Raw genomic sequence first — 25,427 nt, 5'->3', positions numbered from 1 at the left:
GCACTGAAATAATTACCGTCATTTGTATATGTACATGTAATAGATAGACAAATCTTTATATAAAGATATAAATAAGATAGATTATAGATACATAGATAAATAGAGTAACCCCCATAAGTGAGTCCACCCCTCACATTATACATTCAGTATCTCCCATAAGTGAGTCCACCCCTCACATTATACATTCAGTATCTCCCATAAGTGAGTCCACCCCTCACCTTATATACAGTATATCCAATAAGTGAGTCCACCCCTCACATTATATACAGTATATCCCATAAGTGAGTCCACCCCTCACATTATATACAGTATCTCCCATAAGTGAGTCCACCCCTCACATTATATATACAGTATCTCCCATAAGAGGATCTATATATATATATATATATATATATATATATATATATATAGTATCTCACATAAGTTAGTCCACCCCTCACATTATATATACAGGATCTCCCATAAGTGAGTCCACCCCTCATATTATATACAGTATATCCCATAAGTGAGTCCACCCCTCATATTATATACAGTATATCCCATAAGTGAGTCCACCCCTCACATTATATATACAGGATCTCCCATAAGTGAGTCCACCCCTCACATTATATATACAGTATCTCCCATAAGTGAGTCCACCCCTCACATTATATATAGTATCTCCCATAAGTGAGTCCACCTCTCACATTATATATACAGAATATCCTATAAGTGAGTCGACCCCTCACATTATATATACAGTATCTCCCATAAGTGAGTCCACCCTCACATTATATATACAGTATCTCCTATAAGTGAGTCCACCCCTCACATTATATATAGTATCTCCCATAAGTGAGTCCACCCTCACATTATATATACAGTATCTCCCATAAGTGAGTCCACCCCTCACATTATATATACAGTATCTCCTATAAGTGACTCCACCCCTCACATTATATACAGTATCTCACATCTCAGTAAATATTTTGTTGTATCTTTTCAAACGGACGGACCTGGAGCTGCCTGATGGTCTTGCCCACATAGAACCTACCACAGGGAAAAACTAAAGGGTAAACTACGAATGTGGACCTGCTAGTGATTTGTTCACCATGGATACAGATGCACACAAGATGGATACTGACTCTGAATCAGGGATACAGGCGGGGAGAGAGGAGGCGGGGTCTTTCTTCCTGGCATGTAACACTAAAGATCAACTGTCAGTCATGGGAGTCAGGACATTAGAACAGTGCATTACCACCTTAGCTGACAAAGAATGTCGCCTGTTCTGGACCATCAACTCCCTCCAGTCATTTCAAGCTAGTGCCTGGGGCCCCCAGAGGCCTACGGGTATACAAAGCCCCTTCACAGTATCAAGATGATTCAAAGGATAGGAGATAAGAGTCAGATCTCGGGAGGTAAAACCACTGGGATCCCCCACGATTTCTTGCCTGGCTCTCCTCGACCACCGCACAAAGACTCCCCTCCATGTACAGTATCAATATGAGAGAGCTGGAGGCTACCTGGAGCTGGAGTACAGCCCTTCAGCTCTCCCACAGAGATGAATGGAGGATGCATGCCGACCACCACTCCATGCAGCAGGAGAACCAGGACAGATGGGCAGTCAGACAAATAAATAAAGAGACTGAGACATGGACTAGGCAAATAAATAGTTATCAGAAAAGTTCCTGAAAGTAAATTTTACTACCAATATAAAAGTTGATCTATAGATTAATCTATATGAAAGAAGAGTCTGGTGAAAGCAATAATAAAAGTATCCCAACAGAGATTGATTGTGTGCTGTCACTAACCTCTCTTTGAACCGAATATAGTTTAAAAAATGCTAAATGAACAGTATTCAGATACCCCAAGGACTTAATGTAGGGCTGAATTGTCACAAGAGCAAATACATGAAAGCATGTATCAATACAATCAGGGAACAAATACAATTAATTAAAAGTCAGTAATAGATGACAGAAACTAAATGATTAAGGGTATGAATGATGGCACAAACAAATGATGAAGCAGTCAGGAATTGAAGTGAGTAAACAAAAACAGTTTATAACTAATTATACTTGAATAATAACCTAGGTCTTTTCCAAAAAACTAACATTAACACCAGACAGCACTGACTCTCACTCATCCTGCATATAATAAAAAACCCTAAGGGTATGTTCACACTGGTTAAGATGTTTGCGGAATTCTCGCTGATTAAATCCGCTCAAAATGAAGTTTTTTTTCTGCACAGAATTTGCGCAGAATTCGCGCGGAATTTGTGCGGAATTCGCGCTGAATTCTGTGCGGAAATAAAAGGGGATATGACACACAATAAAATGTGCGAATTGCGCGACTGCCAAAAATTTTTACATTTACTTCTATGGAGTTACGAGCCGAATTCCGCATGAAGAAAGAACATGCTCATTCTTCATGCGGAACGGAATTCTGTGACAGAATTCCGCTAGCGGAATTTCCTCAGTGTGAACTGAGGAGAGGAAAGTTAACTACATACTATGGGGTATGGCATTGCTGAATGAATTGGAGAGGAATAAGCGAGCAGAATTACTCGCTGAAATTCCTCTCCAAACCCTCAGTGTGAACATACCCTAACACTAACATCAATAGAATACTCTGGCTCAGAAACAAAAACCATGGCTGAGCAGTACTGAACTAAGGAGAGAATGTAACAAGACTAAACTGGGAAAAGCAGATGAAATGCTCTTTCTGAGTGTTGCTGTGTAAGAGGGGGCGTGAAAGAGGAGTTTCAAAAACTGTGATTATCTGTTGTGCGGAGTGAATCTGTGGAGTGGGTGCGACTGCCTATAGCCCACATTCATATTTTGGGTAAGTTTTTCTCTTTTGCACATAGTGGGATAACTGTTAGAGTTTAAACACCCTTTTTTTTTTCTCTGTTCCACCTCTAGGGGGAGGAGGAGTAGATTGGGCACAGGTGTATAAATCTTAGCTTGGGACTCTTATTGAGAGCTTGCTCTTTCTGAGTGTTGCTGTGTAAGAGGGGGCGTGAAAGAGGAGTTTCAAAAACTGGAGTTTGAAAGCAGGAGGTTGAGATCGCTGTGAGTTTTAATTTCTGAACCCACAAGGTCTACAAAAAATTTTTAAGTGTAATTTTGACTGTCTGTTTTTTCCTATACATTTGTGAAATCCCCATTACTAGATGGCCTCCATGTTGGAAAATGCAGTCCAATGTACATCCTGTTCAATGTATGCAATCCTTGAACAACAGTTTGAGGGTGCATATTGTTGTGCGAGATGTGTGCTAGTTGTCCGTTTGGAAGCCCAGATCCTGCATCTAGAGGGGCGACTGGCAACAATGAGAAGCATTAACAACATGGAGAGGAGTCTCCTGCTCACTGAGCAGGCACTCTCGGGAGTAGAGGTGGGGGAGGACAGTGGGACGGAGTTGCAGGACAGTCAGGCAGTTAGCTGGGTTACAGTTAGAAAGAGGGGTAGGGGAAAAAGTGTCAGGGAGGCTAGTCCTGAACTGGCACACCCCAACAAGTTTGCCCGCTTGGCAGATGAGGGGGATGCCATTACAGAGCTAGGAGAACTGCAGCAGGATACCACCTCTGACCGCCAGGGGGGTGTCTGCTCCAGTAAGGAGGGAGGGAGGAGTACAGGGCAGGCCAGACAGGTACTAGTGGTGGGGGACTCAATTATTAGTGGGACAGACAGGGCAATCTGTCACAAAGACCGGGATCGCCGAACAGTGTGTTGTCTGCCTGGCGCACGAGTTCGGCACATCGCGGATCGGGTTGACAGGTTGTTGGGCGGGGCTGGAGAGGACCCAGCAGTCATGGTACATATTGGCACCAATGACAAAGTAAGAGGTAGGTGGAGTGTCCTTAAAAATGATTTCAGGGACTTAGGCCGCAAGCTTAAGGCAAGGACCTCCAAGGTAGTCTTTTCTGAAATACTACCAGTACCACGAGCCGCACCAGAGAGGCAGCGGGAGATCAGGGAGGTAAACAAGTGGCTCAGAAGCTGGTGTAGGAAGGAGGGGTTTGGGTTCATGGAGAACTGGGCTGACTTCGCTGTCGGTTACCGGCTCTACCGTAGGGATGGGCTGCACCTCAATGGGGAGGGTGCAGCTTTGCTTGGGGAGAAGATGGCTAGAAGGGTGGAGGAGTGTTTAAACTAGGGACTTGGGGGGAGGGAACCTACAGCAAAGAGGGGGAAGATAGTGTAGATAGAGAGGTGGGAATTATAAATGTACCTGGGGGTGGAGCGGAGGGAGGGGTTAGAATAGTTAATAGGAATAAGCTTCATAGGAAAATAAAACTTACACCCTTGAATCCCATTAACCCCAATAACATAAAGGATGGAAATGTAAAGTGTATGTTCACAAATGCCAGAAGCCTAGCAAATAAAATGGGGGAGCTTGAGGCCTTGATACTGGAGGAACATATTGATATAGTTGGGGTCACTGAGACATGGCTGGACTCCTCGCATGACTGGGCTGTCAATCTGCAGGGGTTTACATTGTTTCGCAAGGATAGAATGAACAGAAAAGGTGGTGGAGTCTGTCTGTATGTAAGAAGTGGTATGAAAGTCAGTGTGAACGATGCCATAGTGTGTGATGATTTTGAGGAGGTGGAATCATTGTGGGTAGAATTACAAAAGGAGGGAAATACTGAAAAAATAGTATTTGGTGTAATCTACAGACCCCCTAATATCACTGAAGAGATAGAAGTTCGGCTTCATAAACAAATAGAGAGGGCCGCCCGGGCAGGTACAGTGGTAATAATGGGAGATTTTAACTATCCAGATATAGATTGGGGTCCGGGGTTGGCTAAAACTACAAAGGGGCGACAATTCCTAAATTTATTGCAGGATAATTTTATGGGCCAGTTTGTGGAGGACCCAACAAGAAGTGATGCCTTGTTGGATCTGATCATTTCCAACAACGCAGAGCTGGTTGGTAATGTAACTGTGCGGGAAAACCTTGGTAATAGCGACCACAATATAGTTACTTTTGACTTAAAATGTCGAAAACAAAGACAGGCGGGGAAGGCAAAAACATATAACTTTAAAAAGGCAAACTTCCCTGGGTTGAGGGCTGCACTACAGGACATAGACTGGGGGGAGGTGTTCTCAAATACTGATACAGAAGGTAAATGGGACATCTTTAAATCAACTCTAAATAACTATACAGCTAAATATATACCAAAGGGGAACAAATATAAACGATTAAAACTAAATCCTACATGGCTGACACATGATGTTAAAAGAGCAATAAACAACAAAAAAATAGCCTTCAAAAAATACAAATCTGATGGGTCAGCTATAACATTTAAACAGTACAAGGAGCTTAATAAAATCTGTAAAAATGGAATAAAAACAGCAAAAATTCAAAATGAGAGACAGGTGGCCAAAGAAAGCAAAACTAATCCTAAATATTTTTTTAGACATATAAATGCAAAAAAAACAAGGACAGAGCATGTAGGACCCCTTAATAATGATAATGGGGAGGTTGTCACAGGCGATCAAGAGAAGGCGGAGCTACTGAATGGGTTCTTTAGTTCTGTATACACTATGGAAGAAGGAGCTGACATTGGCCAGGTCAGTGCTGGTGACACATCATGTAATGTACTGAACTGGCTTAATGTAGAGATGGTACAAGGTAAGTTAAGTGATATAAATGTAAGCAAATCCCCAGGACCGGATGGACTACACCCAAGAGTTCTTAGAGAGGTAAGTTCAGTAATATCTGTACCCCTGTTCATGATATTTAGAGATTCTCTGGTGTCTGGTATTGTGCCAAGGGACTGGCGCAAGGCGAATGTGGTGCCAATCTTCAAAAAGGGCTCTAGGTCTTCCCCAGGAAACTATAGACCGGTAAGTTTAACGTGCATTGTGGGTAAATTGTTTGAAGGACTTATAAGGGATTACATACAGGAATACATAGGGGATAATTGTATTATAAGTGATAGCCAGCATGGGTTTACTAAGGATAGAAGTTGTCAAACCAATCTAATTTGCTTTTATGAAGAGGTGAGTAGAAGCCTTGACAGAGGAATGGCTGTGGATATAGTGTTTCTGGATTTTGCTAAAGCATTTGATACTGTCCCTCACAGACATCTGACAGGTAAGTTAAGGTCTTTGGGTTTGGAAATTTTAGTTTGTAACTGGATTGAACACTGGCTCATGGATCGTACCCAGAGAGTGGTGGTCAATGATTCGTACTCTGATTGGTCCCCGGTTATTAGTGGTGTACCCCAAGGTTCAGTACTGGGCCCGCTGTTGTTTAATGTATTTATCAATGATATAGAGGATGGTATTAACAGCTCTGTTTCTATCTTTGCAGATGACACCAAGCTTTGTAGCACGGTACAGTCTATAGAGGATGTGCATAAGTTACAAGATGACTTGGATAGACTAAGTGTCTGGGCATCCACTTGGCAAATGAGGTTCAATGTGGATAAATGTAAAGTTATGCATCTGGGTACTAATAACCTGCATGCATCGTATGTCTTAGGGGGGATTAAACTGGCAGAGTCACTGGTAGAGAAGGATCTGGGTGTACTTGTAGATCACAGACTACAGAATAGCATGCAATGTCAGGCTGCTGCTTCCAAAGCCGGCAGGATATTGTCATGTATCAAAAGAGGCATGGACTCAAGGGACAGGGACATAATACTCCCCCTTTATAAAGCGTTGGTACGGCCTCACCTGGAATATGCTGTTCAGTTTTGGGCACCTGTCCATAAAAGGGACACTGCGGAGTTGGAAAGGGTGCAGAGATGCGCGACTAAACTAATATGGGGAATGGAACATCTTAGCTATGAGGAGCGGTTAAAGGAGTTACAATTGTTTAGTCTTGAGAAGAGACGTTTAAGGGGGGATATGATAAACGTATATAAGTATATTAATGGCCCATACAAAAAATATGGAGAAAAACTGTTCCAGGTTAAACCCCCCCAAAGGACGAGGGGGCACTCCCTCCGTCTGGAGAAGAAAAAGTTTAGTCTCAAGGGGCGACACGCCTTCTTTACCATGAGAACTGTGAACTTATGGAACAGTCTACCTCAGGAACTGGTCACAGCAGGAACAATTAACAGCTTTAAAACAGGATTAGATACATTCCTGGAACAAAATAAGATTAATGCTTATGAAGAAATATAAAATCTCATCCCTTCCCCAATATCGCGCCACACCCCTACCCCTTAATTCCCTGGTTGAACTTGATGGACATATGTCTTTTTTCGACCGTACTAACTATGTAACTATGTAAATGGAAGATACAGAAACAAGGACTACACAAGAATAACTCAAATTCCAACTGGACTAACTAGGAAGAACCAGGGCTATAACAAGAAACTAGAGTAATACAAAGAATACAGGGTTCAAACGCATAGAACTTTTTCTATGATCCACACCACACTGCAACAATCATGGATATTTAATAAGATGCTAACTATTCGGAAACTCCTACTCCAAACTAGCCCTGAGCTGAGCAGAGGGATCCGCTGATCCAGAGCAATCGATCTGCAACTGAACCTAAACAAACTAATAGGAGAAGAGGAAACAGCAGGATTTTCTTCTATTCATAACAAAAACAATCATAATAATTATTCTTCATGATACACAATTTTACTCCAAATTGTTTCTTCTTGTCTACATATTTAAAATTATATCTCCTCCTGTCTGTGCGACCCCAGGGTATAATCTCATTACGGACCTGACTGTGGCTGCCATAGACCCTCTTCCACCCATGCAGCCTATATCATTTTGGGGAATACATGTAGAAACTGGGATACATTAGCTTGTTAAAATGAGTGTAGCAGAGGATTAAGATATAAACTTTTCTAAATCTAAGGCTATGTTCACATTAGCATTATGAGCTCTGTTAGGGAACTCTGAACGCAAATTCTGTTGAAATGACAGGAGAAAAAAAGATGAAAGATATTAATCTAGCATAACCCCAATGGGCCCTATTTAAAGTGAATGGGATCTGTTGGGTTTCATTGGTGTGTGGTGACAAAACGCTGAGGTGAACATAGCCTAAAATCTAAAGATAGAAAAATAAAAGCATTTTGCTATAATCAAATGGAGGAAAGATTAAATTATTATTATTTTTTTCTTTTTTACTAGTCGAGAAACATTACACATTGTTAAGTTGTTCTAGGAAAGAATACCCTTGAGCATTCTCCAGTATCAACTATTGTCTTGCATTATCCAACTTCTTGAGTGTGAAAGGGTATATTTATTTGACCAGAGCTTTATACAACAAGCAGCATACAAACCACAAATATATAAAGGGTCATGAACAAGGATGTGTTATTCTAAGGAGCATTGTAGTGAGGAATGCATACCCCAATACTGCATGTAAGGACTGCTGCTGCAGCTCTCATTGTTGAACAATACTGGGTCTAATGGGTTTGATGCTATATATATATATATATATATATATATATATATATATATATATCAATTAGAGTTTAGGGATGTCCTGATACCAGTAATCTCTGCAGGTACCTTTCCTGATAGTGTGGATTGCCTAAGAGTTTTAAACATCCTGCAGTTGGACCAAAATTATGGTAAAGTTTAATTTAAAGGGGTACTCCATTGGGGCACCCAACTCATTTGGTGCACGAATGACTAGCGACCAAAGCTGGCATGCCCCCTCCCTTCATGTCTATGGGAGGAGGCTGTGACAGTTATGTACTAGTCTTCATGCCCCCTCCCATAAACATTAATGGATGTTGTGTGCCATGAAGTCACGAACATGGAAGCTCCAAGTTCATGTTTAGAATGCCGTGGTGCCGGACCAGAGACCCCCCACAATCAGACATCTTATCCCCTATTATTTGGATGGGGGATAAGATTTCATGGGGCAGAATACCCCTTTAACTGCCCGGCAAGCAGGTACAGAGAATAGTGCTATAGCATGAAGATGGGATGGGTTGGGCAGGGGAAAAAAGATTTATTGTGGGCTGAGAGAAGAGTAAGTGGAGGAGGGAAAACATCAGTGCAAGGTCAGGGAGAGGTCATGGCAGCGCTGCTGCAGTGGGGATTGCAGGGTGGACAAGCAGCCTATCACTGCTGGGGCTCTATCTTAAGGGGGTTGTCTTGAAAAATGATTTTTTGAAACACATGCCTACCTAAACATTTATACTTACCTCTTACTCGGTCCCGTAGCCACCAGTACTGCTGCTTCAGGTCTTCGGTTAACTCAAGTTCCTAGTGCCGCTCAGTCAGTGATTTACCGAGGGGCAATGTGTTGTATTGGGAAGTAAGGTTCACCGGAGACCGGGTGCTGGGGTCAGTGCAAGACATTTCGGCTCAGCCAATCACTACCCGCAGTGGTGTTGAGCGGCACTCTGATGCATTGACCTTCAGAACCAGAAAGTGGAGTGGAGAATCAAAAGGGAGGTGCGTATAGTTTTTTTTATAATTTTTTTTTATATTGCTTAAAGAGGCAGCCTGGGCACATTGTTTGAAACATCATTTTGGCCTAATAACCCCTTTTGAATTTGGAAGTAAAATGAAAAATAAAAATGCTATTTAAAAAATTGCCAAAACTTATGTTTAAAGGGGTACTCCACCCCTAGACATCTTATCTCCTATCCAAATGATAGGGGATAAGATGTCAGATTGCCGGGGTCCTGCTGCTGGGGACCCCTGGGATCTACCATGCAGCACCCACCTGTAGCGGCTTCAGGAACCGCTGGAGATCCTCAGGCTGAGTCCATCTCGACCTGATGACCTCCAGCGGTTCTGGAAGCCGCTACAGGTTGGTGCTGCATGGTAGATCCCGGGGGTCCCCAGCAGCGGGACCCCGGCAATCTGACATCTTATCTCCTATCCTTTGGATAGGGGATAAGATGTCTAGAGGTGGAGTACCCCTTTAACTTAAAAATGTAATTTAAACAAAAGATAATTTTCGATTGACAACTTCTCTTTAAATCTGCAGTGTTTCCGCAGCCAAACATTTCATTGCGGATTTGTTGCACGTATTGACCTCCCCAACTGATGTCAATGGGGAAAAAAAAAAAAACACAATAAATGTAAAGTATTTTCACAAGATATATTGGCATGCTGCTGATAATCGGTGTGTTCAATCTATGGGGAAAATTCTGATGGAAAATTTGTAGCACCTTTACCCTTTGCGCCCTTTAAGCTGTATTCTAGTTTGAGTAAATCATTGTTATTGTTCGTATGAATAAAATGTATTTAATTTTCTCATATGTTTTCTGTATCAATTTGCCGCAAATCTCAAGTTCTCCGTCTGCTGCAATTCAATAGGAATGTATTGTTTACTCCCAGGGGACTGAAATCTGCGTGGGTCATGTAATGGACACAAAGGTACTAGCTTTGTTACAAAATACGGCTCTGATACATGTACTGTAGCTGTAAACAGTCCCGCACCTGTGTGCCCATAACATGACCGCCACAGATTCCAGTCCCCGGGGAGTAAACAATACATTCCTATCCAATGACTGCAAACAGAATTCTTAAACAATGTGAAGAACGTATACAGAAGTATATCGGAATATTGTCTGACTTTTCATTTGTACGTTTGGAAACATTTGTATCATTTATTTGGAGAAACTGAAATAAAACAAAAATAGTGTGTAGACTAGGGCTGTGTGATATGGGGGAAATGTGCCATTGCGGTTATATAAGTAAATATTGTGATTTCTATATATGAATAGTGAAATCACCCTATTTCATATCCATTCCTCCCTATTTCATTTCTATTCCCCAATGTCACATTTCCCACATTTCACATCTATCCCCCCACATACTTCACAGGGTTACACCTTGCGATCGGTGTAATTTAAACTTTTGACATTTCTGGACAACAAGTTAAAACTTTAAAGCAATGCGTCTGGATTTATATAGAGGCGTATGCATGTATTTGAGGCTGACTGTCTGCACTTAAAGGGGTTCTCCAGTGAAAAGCTATTTCTTTTTTTTTGTTATTTTTTAATCAACTGGTGCCAGAAAGTTAAACAGATTTGTAAATTACTTCTATTTAAAAATCTTAACCCTTCCAGTACTTATCAGTACTTTCAGTTCTTTTCTTTTTGAATTTATCTTCTGTCTGACCACAGTGCTCTCTGCTGACACCTCTGTCCATATCAGGAACTGTCCAGAGCAGGACAGGTCTGCTATGGGGATTTGCTCCTACTCTGGACAGTTCCTGACATGGACAGAGGTGTCAGCAGAGAGCACTGTGGTCAGACTGGAGAGAACCACACAACTTCCTCTGATGCATACAGCAGCTGATAAGTACTGGAAGGGTTAAGATTTTTAAAGAGAAGTCATTTATAAATCTGTTTAACTTTCTGGCACCAGTTGATTTAAAAATAAGAGAAAATAAAATGCTTTTTACTGGAGTACATTTGGTGTATGTGTGACACTAAACCAACTTTTTCTTTAGCTGAGCATGAAGTGTCAAAATTTTCGCAGAAAGCAGTTGTTTAAAATTTAGCAACTTTTTGAAAGATATGTCAGGAACACCAAAGATAAGTCTTTCCCACAGTCTTTTAGCCTTTGTACCAAGGGATCTACCGACTGTATCTCTCTGTTGACACAGACTCTTGATTCTTTCAACCAGGACTGCCTATAAACAATGGCTCTTGTCCAGCACTACTCTTTTATCCTGTAGCTGTCTTTCTTAGCTTCTCCCTCTTAGCTTTAGTGTTGCTCGTGAATATTCGCATTGCGAATTTTATTCGCGAATATTGCATATTCGCGAATATAGCACTATATATTCGTAATTCCGAATATTCTTTTTTTTTTTTTTCCCCCACAGTACACATCAAAGTGATCATCCCTCTCTGCTTCCAGCTTGTGTGGTGTAGAGAAGGCTCTAATACTACTGTGTGAGACTGGTGTGCGAATTTTCGCATATGCGAAAATTTGCATATGCTAATTTTCGCATATGTGAATTTCCGTTTATGCTAATTTTGAATATGCTAATTTTTGCATACACGTATATTTGCATATGCGAAAATAAAACGAGAATATTACGAATATGCGAATATTCGCGAATATATGACGAATATTCGCCCATATATTCGCGAATATTCACGAATTCGAATATGGCCTATGCCGCTCAACACTACTTAGCTTCAGGTTTGGCTTATTCCTGTAATGTTGTCCTGCCCATCACACACTCGCTTGAGAAGCCCTCTGACCAGAATCAAGTCGTGTCTATGCAATCCACAGTCGAGTACCACTTATGTTTGCAACAGTGTCTTTAGCAGCAGCTTTAGCAGGAATTCTCTCTGCAGTTCTCTAGGGCTCCCTCAGCCCAACACAGCAAAGTACAGTGATCCCTCAACTTACAATGGTCTCAACATACAATAGTTTCAACATACAATGGTCTTTTCTGGACCATCGTAAGTTGAAACCAGACTCAACATACAATGTACAGACAGTCCAGATCTGTGATACCTGTCAATGGCTGGAAGAACCGACCAATCAGAATGGGCATTCACTGGTAAAACCCCTGTATTACTGAAGCGTATGCACTGAGAGTGACTAGTAGCGCCCCCTACAGTACAGGGAGGTATTACATGTTCTGTACTCTTTACCTGTACCAGGGTTAGCTGCTCCTTTGGACACCAGGTGAGGGTGACTCCATTACTTTTTAGGACATTGCGTGTACTGTACAGGACCCTGAAGAAGCTCCTGTCCTCTACATAGACCAGTGTTTCCCAAGCAGGGTGGCCCCAGCTGTTGCAAAACTACAACTCCCAGCATGCCCGGACAGCCGTTGGCTGTCCTGGCATGCTGGGAGTTGTAGTTTTGCAACAGCTGGAGGCTCCCTGCTTGGGAAACACTGACATAGACAGTGATTTACAGCTCCCAGCAGATCTTTCTTTCTTTTATATGTAAGGATTTGCTTTATCTCTATTAGTTATCTACTTATTTTTCTTTAATTCTCACTTTTTCCTTTTTTTGGATGACATTTTGGTGCCTTTAGAACCAATTACCAGGTTTCCATAGAGTTCTGGTGTCAACATACAATGGTTTCAACATACAATGGTCGTCCTGGAACCAATTAATATTGTAACTTGAGGGACCACTGTACAACTTTCCTTGTCAGACACCAGTGTTATACACTCTCATTAATATGAGCAGGAGTGTTTGATCAACAAGGGTCCCGTGCTCACACATGCACCAATTAGCTACTCCCCAATGGAGTTCCTCATGTTTGCGTGGTGGCCCAGTATGGGACTTGTTACTCCTGAACCCTTGCTGCAGTTTCAGGCAGCCTCCCTGCAGTGTCCCCTGGGCCCCTGACAACTGTCCCCTTATGTATATATTATGTATATATATTTTCTGCCATGTGTTATACTGTAAAATGTATATATCAGTGTTATTGCTGAAATGTTAACATGTGATCACCGCCAGTTGTCATGTGAGTGTAACCCAGTGAGGTATCAGTGACCATATGACCTAAGGGTGACCTATGTGACCCCACCAGAGTCTCCCCTATATTAGCTCTATTTGAGCTCTGCTCTTAGCTCTTATGCTTCATGCTGAGTTGCAGTACAGTCAAGTCCTAGAGTGTGTCTGGAGTTCATAGGAGTCCTCAAGTCAGTCCTGCAGCTACAAGCCTTCAAGTCTACAAGTAAGCTACAGTCACAGCTTAGTCAGTCTCAATTCAAGTCAAGTCAGTCACAGTCATCTATTGTCAAGGCTGAGTGGGCTGCACTAAAATTGTCCAAATCTACTGCATGTCCCAGCAAGCCCTTAAGGTCTCCGAAGTCAATGGTGACCTCCGTGGGCTTGGCTGAACTGTATAGACTGTTCCACCTGTCACTCAGTAAAGCTACCGTTGTCTGTAACTTGGCTTCGGAGTCATTATTGCCCCTGTGCCTAGCCCAGGATCCAGTGGTATACCTTTGGGTGGTATTGAGGATAAACCACACCCTGGCGTCACAAATACAAGAGGTTAATGCCATCTGTCCCTAGGGTAATTCTATCTGCCCTACATCACAACCCTCATACCACATTTGATCCAGCTACTTGTTACTAGTAGCAGGACAAATAAGTTTGGGATTCCCCAATACTATGCTTAACCACATAAAAACTGCAGCTAAATACACACATAAAAATAGTAACTGTATTGTAAAGTATACTGCACAGAAATCACATTCCATTTATCAGAGCAAGCCAAACTTTAAAAAGCAGCAACACTTCAAAATAAAAGATGGGGAGAAGACAAATATTATCTAGATAACTCTATTATGAACAATAATCAAGTAACTGGTTAACAAGACATGGACTATGCTCCCACCAACTTACTCCTTGAGAGTATCTTTAGAAGCCAAGAATAAAAATAAGAAAAAGGCAGGAATCGATGGCAAACAGTTTCAGGCCTCCCTTATATGTAAGATTTGGTTCACATCTATGTTAAAGGGTCTGTTCAAAGTATTATAAACATGGAACAGAAAACAAGAAATGTAAATCCAATGTAAACCAAGTCTTACTTACTTGCATACTTCTCAGTGGTAGCAACCAACATGTGAGTTAGGACAGCAACCCATCCTTTTGGGCCCTGTAGCAGCCAGATGGGGTCATAATTGGTATCATTATAACAAAATATTCCTCCAGGTTCAACATACAATTCATCCCTTTTGCTTATACCCAGGGCCGTTTGAAGGAATTTGGGGGCCCAAAGCAAAATAGACGTGGAGCCCCCCCTCTCCTTGATGTTTACGCACATCACGCTCTAGGGCCAGCTTCAGGACGCAGGAACACCGACCCTTGAATTCTGGGAGCGTGACGTGATGAGGCCCCCACATTAGGTGCAGTATAGTTCCCCCACATTAGGTGCAGTATAGTTCCCCCACATTAGGTGCAGTACAGTTCCCCCACATTAGGTGCAGTACAGTTCCCCACATTAGGTGCAGTATAGTTCCCCCACAGTAGGTGCAGTATAGTTCCCCCACATTAGGTGCAGTATAGTCCCCCCACATTAGGTGCAGTATAGTTCCCCACATTAGGTGCAGTATAGTTCCCCCACATTAGGTGCAGTATAGTCCCCCCACATTAGATGCAGTATAGTTCCCCCACATTAGGTGCAGTATAGTTCCCCACATTAGGTGCAGTATAGTTCCCCCACATTAGGTGCAATATAGTTCCCCCACATTAGGTGCAGTACAGTTCCCCCACATTAGGCGCAGTATAGTTCCCCACATTAGGTGCAGTATAGTTCTCCACATTAGGTGAAGTACAGTTCTCCACATTAGGTGCAGTATAGTCCCCCCACATTAGATGCAGTATAGTTCTCCACATTAGATGCAGTATAGTTCCCCCCACATTAGGTGCAGTATAGTTCCCCACATTAGTTGCAGTATAGTTCCCCACATTAGGCGCAGTATAGTTCCCCCACAGACATGTAGCCTTCAGCCATATATAGTGTATGGCTGGAGGCTGTATGCCTGTGTACTGCCCCATTTCAGTGCTCCGACCACTGCTCCTCCGGTCCGGCCATAGAAGTAGGTCCCGGGACCGGAGGAGCAGTGGTCTGAGAACTCAAGCTGACGTCCCGCTGGTCACTTACCATGCTGGCCAGTGCGCGTCTTCCACCTCCATGCCTTTGTTGCTATGGGCGCATGCACCGGACATCAGTGACGTCCCGGCGTGCGCTATCTCCCAGCGGCCCCTACATTTTTAAACTTAACATCTTTCGGGACACAGGGATGTCCTTAATAGTGATGGGGAATCCGCCACTTCAGGGCAAGCATCGTCTCTGCTCGGGGCCCCAAGCAATTGCTTGGTTTGCCTGTCCTGTAGCGACAGGTCTGCTTATACCTCTTATACCTTTTGCATGCATCCACACATTTCTATTAAACTATTATTCTACATCACTCATCCAGTGAACACCAATATGATGCTAGACGGCTTTGGAGTTCTGCTCAAAGGTATTTGACCCAAAACATGAAACTCCAGAAGAAGAGTCTGCAATCATTGTTTCCTCTGTGAGCCCTAGTCAGAACCTAAAGCCTATGTTCATTTACCTTTTTTTCTGTGGAGGTTGACTGTCACGGAGGAGAATCTGAGCCTATTACCTCTGAATTTAAACAGTAACTTAAAGGGGTTATCCAGGAATAGAAAAACAGAGCTACTTTCTTTTTTTTTTTTAAATGTCCCCGTCTGTCTTCAGGTTTGGTGTGGTTCTGCTTCTTAGTTCCTTTGAATGGAGCCAAGTTGTAAAACCACACCCAACCTGGAGACAGACGTGGATATGTTTTTGAAAGAAATTAGCTGTGTTTTTCTATTCCTTGATAACCACTTTAAGGCTGTGCTGCAATGTCTAATCAATGGGTGCCTGAGTGCTGGGACCTGGAGGTCTCTCTGGACAGTTCCTGACATGGACAGAGTTGTGAGCAGAGAGCACTGTGGTCAGACAGAAAGGAAATTCTAAAAGAAAAGAACTTCCTCTGTAGTATACAGCAGTTGATAAGTACTGGAAGCATTAAGATTTTTGAATAGAAGTATTTTAAAAATCTGATTATCTTTCTGGTACAAGTTGATAGATTTTTTTTTCCCACCGGAGTACCCCTTTAAATAATAAACAAAGCTATTTATACAAGTAGGAGGATGAATATGATGGAGCACTCACCAGGATGGATGGTATCATAGAAAACTTCTGTATTACAGCATGTTAAGGTTCAGGCATAAAGTGCAGCAATACAGCAGGGATACACAAGACAGACATGGAGCAAGGGCAGGTAACGACCATTTCTCACCAACAGGCGCTTCTTCTGAAGAAGCACCTGTTGGTTAGAAACGGTTGTTGCGTGTCCACGCTCCCTGTCTGCGGTCTCAGTCTTTCCATATACACAGAGGCTCATGAGCGTTGAAAGTAAACTGTGCCCAGTCCTATCTCTCCATTGGCTTACAAATCTATTTATCTATCTAACATTAATGTGTTTTTAGTAAAAAGAGGCCATCATCAGATTGTTCATTGTGGACTAACGGATATCTTTGTCTATTATTTTAAGTCCATTCCTAGGGTTCTTTATTTTGTCAGTAGCCATTAGGCTTATTAATATTTTCTACTGCACAGGCACACAGATAGAAATGGAGGGACAGTGCACATGTCCATCCACTGTTTAATTCATCCAGGGGTGCACTAGACCCCCCAAAAGGACTAGCATCTACAAGGGACTGTTTGCAGCTAGAAGTAAGTCATCAAACTTCTGAAGGACTTTAAAGGGGTACTCCGCCCCTAGACATCTTATCCCATATCCAAAGGATAGGGGATAATATGTGTGATCGCAGGGATCCGGCCTCCGGGAACATCCATGATCTCCGTGCAGTGCCAGGTTTCCTGAACATCACGTCACCCCTACTCCACTCATGCCGCCATGCTCTCTCCCTATCTTTTGGATGGGGGATAAGATGTCTAGAAGCGGAGTACCCCTTTAAAGAACAAGTGAAGCTATACGTCTACCTGGGGATTACCATATTCATGCTGTTTAGTTCTTATCAAACATCACTTCCACTCGGCGCCACCTTTGTACTAACTAGTATTTGTAAACACTTCTACAATTTCCCCCCTCTACCACGCTGTGTCTTGCAAAGCATAACAACCTGCTTTGTGTATTTGAAGAATGCGCCATAAAATACGGGGGATTTTAAAAATTCTATGAAATAGATCAGTGTGCCAGCAAGTTTTCCATTCTAGCTTCCTGTGATGTTGTGTTGTTAATAGTCTTAAAAGTGCTTTGCATATATATATATATATATATATATATATATATATATATATATATATATTTTCCCAAATAAAAGGATTAGCAGTTTCTCAGCACAAGTATCCATAATATTTAATCAACTTACCTCCTAATTCGCCTGCACAGCCGCCTCGCTGACACCCTGCTTTCCTTTTGCCTTTTTATATCATTTATTTATAAGTCATTTCCTACCAAGTCTATGCAATTTTAAAGAGATCTGTGTAATGCAATGAATATCTCTGTATAGAATCTGTTGCTGGCAATAAACTTTCAGATGTAAAGAGATGAGTAATTAAAGTAATCATCAGCACAATACAATAATAATGCTACGATCATTTAACATCAGCGCTAAAATCCAGTTAACGTTCTAGTTCTACTGTAAATAAGCTTCTTCAGTTGTAGCTGAGCTGATAGTGTTGTTTGGAGCAACTCGATGTGATGCTATAATGTTGTATCTACGTTTTACTTCCACACAAAAACAATGTGACCCCAAATAAGTAAATAACAAAGTCAGCTCTGCTACATCTCTATAAACAAATAGGAAACAAACAGCACCATAAATAGGTTTATAAGCAAATTACCTACGTTTTGAACTTACACTTCTGAAGCATTTTTGGGAATATCCTTGGGCACGTGTTCCACGTTTCTTCCCTGACAGATGTAAGTGCTGCTGGAATAGCGACATCCACAACAGGGGTACAAGAAAACCAATGTATACATGTATCTAAGGAGCCTCATAACTGCATACAGGACAGGACGTCGCTGGCGTTCCCATTCAGTGAGAGATCCCTGTGTCCTGTAACAAGTGAGTTAAGTCCGCCTTCACATGGAGCCAAGCCCTGAAGTGCTGAGTAAACAATTCATCTTGTATAATACTATTTAGTAACCAAGGTCTTGGTGGCAATTGTGTGACAGTTTTTTTTTTCTCTCAAAAGTTAAAGTAAATAAATAAAAAATTAAAATAAATAAACAAACTCCAGTAATCCATCACTTTGACCTTGAAGAGATTAACCGCATAGTTCAGGCCGTGGACCGCGAGTGAAACTCTTTTTTATTTTTTGTTTATCTAAAGTGTCAGATGTCCTTGAATTTCCTGTGACTGTTAAAGGGACATTATCCTTAAAGGACCACTCGTGTGTGTGATGATGGAAAAAAAAATCTATAATATAAAATCCATGAAACTGTTCACCTAAAGGGCCTAAAGCATTGCTATTACTTTCAGATATGAGATCACATCTTCATACTCATACAGTTACTTAAGCGTAAAGTCGAACTTGTTTCAATTTCCCGTCTTGTTTTATGGAATCTAGTGTTCCGTTTTATTGACGATATAGGCTATGGAAAGATTCAATTCCGATTTATTACTGATAGGAAGAACAGAAAAAGTTCTGCACCCCTCCTCCTAAATATTATTCATTTAAAGGGGTACTCCGCCCCTAGACATCTTATACCCTATTCAAAGGATAGGGGATAAGATGTCTGATCGCAGGGGTCCTGCGGTTCTAAACGGTATGTTTAGAATGCTGGGTTCTCACTGCAGGAGACGTGACATCACACCACACCCACTCCATTCATGTCTATGGGAGGGGGCGTGACGGCTGTCACGCCCCCTCCCATAGACATGAGTGGTGGGGGTTGAGGCGTGACTTTGGATAGAGGATAATATGTATTGGGGCGGAGTACCCCTTTCATTTCCTAGTGTATGCCTACATCTTGTAACCTACAGATTCACAACTCCAGTCACGATTGGGCGGCAGGATATTTGTTTACATTTTAACGGCACTGCCCAAGCTAGAGACTTGTGCAAGACTATGGTGTTCTATCTATGGTATTTGTGGAAGTCCCATGCAAGTCTATGACAAATCTAGGACAAATCTGTTGATTGAATGCCGTAGTCTTGCGCAAGTCTCGAGCAGCCAAGGCCGTATCGTGAAAATGTAAACAAATATCCTGCCATCCAATCATGACTGGAGTTACACTTTAAGTGTTTTACTACAAAGATAAGTAGGTCTAAACTAATGGAAATTAAATATATTTTAAAATAAACATTTCTGAAAATTTCCAATTTGGGAGATATACATACTTACTAATCCCCCATGTGCCTGCGTCGTTTTGCCTTGCTGCTCTTGGTAATGATAATTTTGGGGAAGTCAATGAGACGGTCACACATGAATCTTGCTTCAACCGGATATTGCTTCAAAGTCTTTACTGTGTATGCAAGCAGGGGAGATTGTGGGCAAGTGTGTTCTCTGCCCTGAGTGAGAACCAGGAAATGATCAAACACACAAGGGAGAAGAATGTAGGTAATTTTACTTTCACAACTGGATGGATATGTAATGATTGATTTTTGGGGGGTCTGGTAGCTTAGACCCTCACTGATCATGACAACTGTATTGTTATTAGAAAACCTGAAAATAGAAGTGTGAATAAGCTCTTAGGGTGCCTGACATCCGGTGCATCTGTGGCCATGTTGGACCATGTTGGACCTCCCTGCTGTTTTGGAAGACAACAAATCCATTGTCTTTGGTAAAGATTTTCTGTTTTTGTTGATGTAGTTTTATAAAAATATGTGATAAATCTCATCTCTTACATAAGGGATTCATCTATTCTAATTTCACTATTATAAGAGGCTGAATGGAGATATTTCTACATATGGGAAACACCTTATATTTAAATATTCCCCACCAGAAAGACATTAAGGATTTAAAACACTGCGTAGAACTGGACCCCACTATGCATGTGGCAGCAAAATGTATTCTTACACATAAAGTTTTCAGTTTTGAGAGGAAATGATTTAGGAAGACCCAGGGCATTGCTATGGGGAAATGGTTCACCCTGGTTTTGCTAAGCTTTATAGGGGCTTCTTAGAGGAGAACGCCATTTATTCTCAGCACCAATGAATCAATAAGATTAGATTTAAGTAATTAAAGGGGTTCTCCAGACCCCTAGACATCTTATCCCCTATGCAAAGGATAGGTGATAAGATGTCAGATCGCCGGGGTCCCGCTTCTGTGGGCCCCCGGGATCTCGGCTTCTGCACCCACCTGTACCCACCTCACACCGGCAACGCTGGAGGCTTCGGAGCCCGACCACAATGGCGGACGAGCGTGATGTCATGACTCCGCCTCATGTGATGTCATGCCCCGCCCCCTCAATGCAAGTCTTTGGGAGGGGGCGTTCCGGACCTCCCATAGACTTGCATTGAGGGGGCGGGGCGTGACGTAACATGCGGGGCGGGGCGGGGCGTGTCATGCTCATCCGCCTTTGTGGTCGGGCTCCAAAGTCTCCAGCGTTGCCGGTGTGAGGCTGAAGCTGTACAGGTGGGTGCAGAAGCCGAGATCCCGGGGGCCCAAAGCAGCGGGACCCCGGCGATCTAACATCTTATTCCCTATCCTTTGGATAGGGGATAAGCTTTGAAGCTTTGAAGCCCTGGAAGTCCCACCTCTTTTGGAAGGACCACTGCTTCTTTTCCCTGTATCAAAAGTTTCCTCATCAGAATAAGTGTCCAGAGACAAAGTATTTCAAATTTTTTACAGTGGCAACATCTTTGTCCATAGGAGAAGGAGGAGGAGATACTTCCTATCTGGTCTTTTTTCTGAGTGCAGGATTAAATACAGTTTCTATAACCCCTTAAGGACGCTGGGCATATCCATATGCCCCCATTTTAGAGTCCTTAAGGACTGAGGGCGTATGGGTATGCCCGTGGGAATTCCGGTCCCCGCCACTCGCCGGGCGAGGACTGGACCGGGGTGACTGCTGAGACAACCCCCCCCCCCCCCCCATGTCGGGGATCGTCAATTCAGACCGGCGATTTTCAGTGATTCTGGGTCAATCGGGTCTCTGGTTACCCGCTGACCCGGAAAAAAAGGGTGTATGGGGATGTCCGAGACACATTTAACCTTACCCAGAAGGAGTGAGGTGGCACGGGTGCCGCCTCACGATCACGTGATTGATCGGTCGAAACGACCGACCAATCATGACCCTGCTGGGTGGTGATCAGGACAGTGATCATGGCGGCGATCAGGGCCGGCGGGGGTCTCCTACCTTGCCCTGGTCTGGCGGGGGTCCCCTCATGTGCGATGGCGGTGACAGGAGCAGCAGGATCAGTGGCAGCAGCGGCGGCGGTCCCAGTGGCAGGATACAGCAGGAGGTGAGGCCTGTTCAACTTCAACTTCTGTTGCTTAGCAAAAACTCGCAGAATGCAAAGCCAAAGGGCATGCTGGGAGTTGTAATTTTGCAACAGCTGGAGTTCTAAATACAACTCACAGCATTCTATGAAAAAGTGTGCATCCAGCTGTTGCATAACTACAACTCCCAACATGCACATACTACCAAAGGGCATGCTGGGAGTTGTAGCAGTGTGCCTCCAGCTGTTGCAAAACTACAACTCTCAGCATGCTCTTCCACTGTCAATGCATGCAAATTGTTGCAGTTTTGCAACAGCTGGAGACACATTGATAGCGAAACCGAATTTGTTACCTAACTTAGTGTTTCTCAACCAGTGTTCCTCCAGCTATTGCAAAAATACAACTCCCGGCATGCTCTGAGAGACTGTACATGCTGGCAGTTGCAGTTTTGTAACAGCTGGATACACATTGATTGGGAAACCTAGTTTGTTACCTAACTTAGTGTTTCTCAACCAGTGTGCCTCCAGCTGTTGCAAGAATACAACTCCCGGCATGCTCTGAGAGACTGTACATGCTGGGAGTTGTAGTTTTGCAACAGCTGGTTGCAAAACTCTGAGTTAAGTAACGAACTCTCAGTGTTTCGCAACCAATGTGCCTCCAGCTGTTGCATAACTACAACTCCCAGCATGTATGGTAACACTACACTACATCTACACAAAATAAAAAGTAAAACACTACATATACACATACCCCTACACAGTCCCCCCCCCCCCCCCCATAAAAATGTCTTGTACAGGACTGTTTTCAAAACGGAGCCTCCAGCTGTTGAAAAACAACAACTCCAGGTATTGCCGGACAACCAGACTGTCCAGGCATGCTGGGAGTTTTGCATGAGCTGGAGACACCCCATTTGGGAAGCACTGCCATAGGTTATATTTGTGGTGGATTAAAATCCCCAATTTAGGCCTCAAATGCGCATGGCGCTCCCTCGCTTTGGAGCCCTGTCGTATTTCCAGGAAACAGTTTAGGGCCACATATGGGGTATCTCCGTACTCGGGAGAAATTGCGTTACAAATTTTCGGGGGCACTAACATGCTGATTGTGCCCATACTTTTCATTTTCACAAGCGGTAAAAAGAAAAAAAGACTCCCAAGAGTACAGAACTACCCCATATGTGGGCGTAAAGTGCTCTGCGGTCACACAACATGGCTCCGAAGTGAAAGCGAACTGTACATTTGTGGTCTAAATTGGTGATTTGCACAGGGGTGGCTGATTTTACAGCGGTTCTGATATAAATGCAAAACAATAAATACCTATATGTAACCCCATTTTGGAAACTACACCCCTCATGGAATTTAACAAGGGGTACATAGTTAGTACGGTCGAAAAAAGACATATGTCCATCAAGTTCAACCAGGGAATTAAGGGGTAGGGGTGTGGCGCGATATTGGGGAAGGGATGGGATTTTATATTTCTTCATAAGCATTAATGTTATTTTGTTCCAGGAATGTATCTAATCCTGTTTTAAAGCTGTTAATTTTTCCTGCTGTGACCAGTTCCTGAGGTAGACTGTTCCATAAGTTCACAGTTCTCATGGTAAAGAAGGCGTGTCGCCCCTTGAGACTAAACTTTTTCTTCTCCAAACGGAGGGAGTGCCCCCTCGTCCTTTGGGGGGGTTTAACCTGGAACAGTTTTTCTACAGTGAGCCTTAAATAGAAACAAGGGTCTGGGTGTATTTTAGCAATGACACCCCACAGGTGTTTGACAAATTTTTCGTTAAAGTTGGATGTGAAAACGAAAAGAAAAAAAAAATTCACTAAAATGATGGTGTTACCCTACATTTTTCATTTTCACAAGAGAGAATAGAAAAAAAGCCCCACAAAATGTGTAGCCCCATTTCTTCTGAGTAAGAACATACCACATATGTAGATGTAAAGTGCTCTGCTGGCACACTACAATGCTCAGAAGAGAAGAGAAGCGCCATTGGGCTTTAGGAGAGAGAATGTGTCCGAAATTGAAGGCCATGTGTGTTTACAAAGCCCCCATAGTGCCAGAACAGTGGACCCCCCACATGTGATCCCATTTTGGAAACTACACCCCTCATGAAATGTAATAAGGGGTACAGTGAGCATTTACACCCTACAGGTGTCTGACAGATTTCTGGAACAGTGGTCAATGAAAATTAAAAATATAATTTTTAATTTGCACAGCCCACTGTTCCAAAGATCTGTCAAACGCCAGTGGGGTGTAACTGCTCATTACACCCATTATTAAATACTGTGAGGGGTGTAGTTTCTGAAATGAGGTCACATGTGGGGGGGGGGTCCACTGTTCTGGCACCACAGGGGGCTTTGTAAACGCACATGGCCTCCCACTTTTATTCCAACAAAATTCTCTCACCAAAAGCTCAATGCGCTCCTTCTCTTCTGAGCATTGTAGTTCACCCGTAGAGCACTTTACATCCACATATGGGGTATTTCCATACTCAGAAGAAATGGGGTTGCAAATTTTGGGAGGCTTTTCTCCAATAAACCCTTGTGAAAATGAAAAATTCGGGGTAGCACCAGCATTTTAGTGAAAAAAAATCTAATTTTTCATTTTCATGTCCATTTTTAGCGGAAATTTGTCAAGCACCTGTGGGGTGTTAAAGCTTACTGTACACCTTATTACATTTCTTGAGAGGTTTACTCTCCAAAATAGTATGCCATGTGTTTTTTTTTTTTGCTGTTCTGGCACCATAGGGGCTTCCTAATTGTGACATGCCCCCCAAAAACCATTTCCACAAAATTTGCTTTCAAAAAGACAAATGTGACTCCTTCTCTTCTGAGCATTGTAGTGCGCCCGCAGTGCACTTGATGTCCACACATGGGGGGATTTTCTCCCATAACCCCTTGCAAAAATGTAAAATTTTGGGGAAACCAGCATTTTAGTGAAAAAAAATTAATTCATTTACACAGCCGATTTTAACGAAAAGTCGTCAAACACCTGTGGGGTGTTAAGGCTCACTGGTCCCCTTGTTACGTTCCTTGAGGCATGTAGTTTCCAAAATAGTATGCCACATTGTTTTTTTTTTTTTGTTTTTTGTTTTTTGCTGTTATGGCACCATAGGGGATTCCTAAATGTGGCATGCCCCCCAAAAAGCCATTTCAGAAAAACTCACTCTCCAAAATCCCATTGTCGCTCCTTCCCTTCTGAGCCTTGTAGTGCACCCAGAGATCACTTGACATCCAGATATTAGGTATTTTCTTACTAGAGAGAAATTGGGTTACAAATTTTGGTGGGCTTTTTCTCCTTTTACCCTTTGTAAATTTTCAAAAACTGGGTCTACAAGAACATGCGAGTGTAAAAAATGAAGATTTTGAATTTTCTCATTCACCTTGCTGCTATTCCTGTGAAACACCTAAAGGGTTAACACACTTTCTGAATTTCATTTGGAATACTTTGGAGGGTTCAGTTTTTATAATGGGGTCATTTATGGAGTATTTCTAATATGAAGACTCCTCAAATCCACTTCAAAACTAAACTGGACCTAGAAAAATTCCGATTTAGAAAATTTTTGAAAAATTTAAAAATTGCTGCTAAACTAAAAGCTAAAGTA

At 42.5% G+C, this 25,427-nt stretch overlaps 1 protein-coding gene across 12 annotated transcripts in view; it reads right to left on the bottom strand.

Moving 5' to 3' along the window:
* The window catches only part of FSHR (follicle stimulating hormone receptor), a 171,588-nt gene extending 152,854 nt beyond the window's left edge, over positions 1 to 18,734 (bottom strand). For 3 of the 12 annotated variants that reach the window (XM_056568045.1, XM_056568048.1, XM_056568049.1), the window contains exon 1: positions 18,301 to 18,734. In XM_056568045.1, the coding sequence (XP_056424020.1) occupies positions 18,301 to 18,440 (140 nt within the window). In that variant the 5' untranslated portion in view covers positions 18,441 to 18,734. Of the gene's footprint in view, positions 1 to 18,283 lie in introns of all 12 variants that reach the window. The other 9 variants (XM_056568047.1, XM_056568044.1, XM_056568050.1 and 6 more) reach the window with 9 other exon arrangements.
* Positions 18,735 to 25,427: the final 6,693 nt, after the last annotated feature.

This window comes from Hyla sarda, chromosome 3 (genome assembly GCF_029499605.1).
Source record: "Hyla sarda isolate aHylSar1 chromosome 3, aHylSar1.hap1, whole genome shotgun sequence".
NCBI lineage: Eukaryota > Metazoa > Chordata > Amphibia > Anura > Hylidae > Hyla > Hyla sarda.
This window is presented reverse-complemented; position numbering and strand designations above follow the sequence as displayed.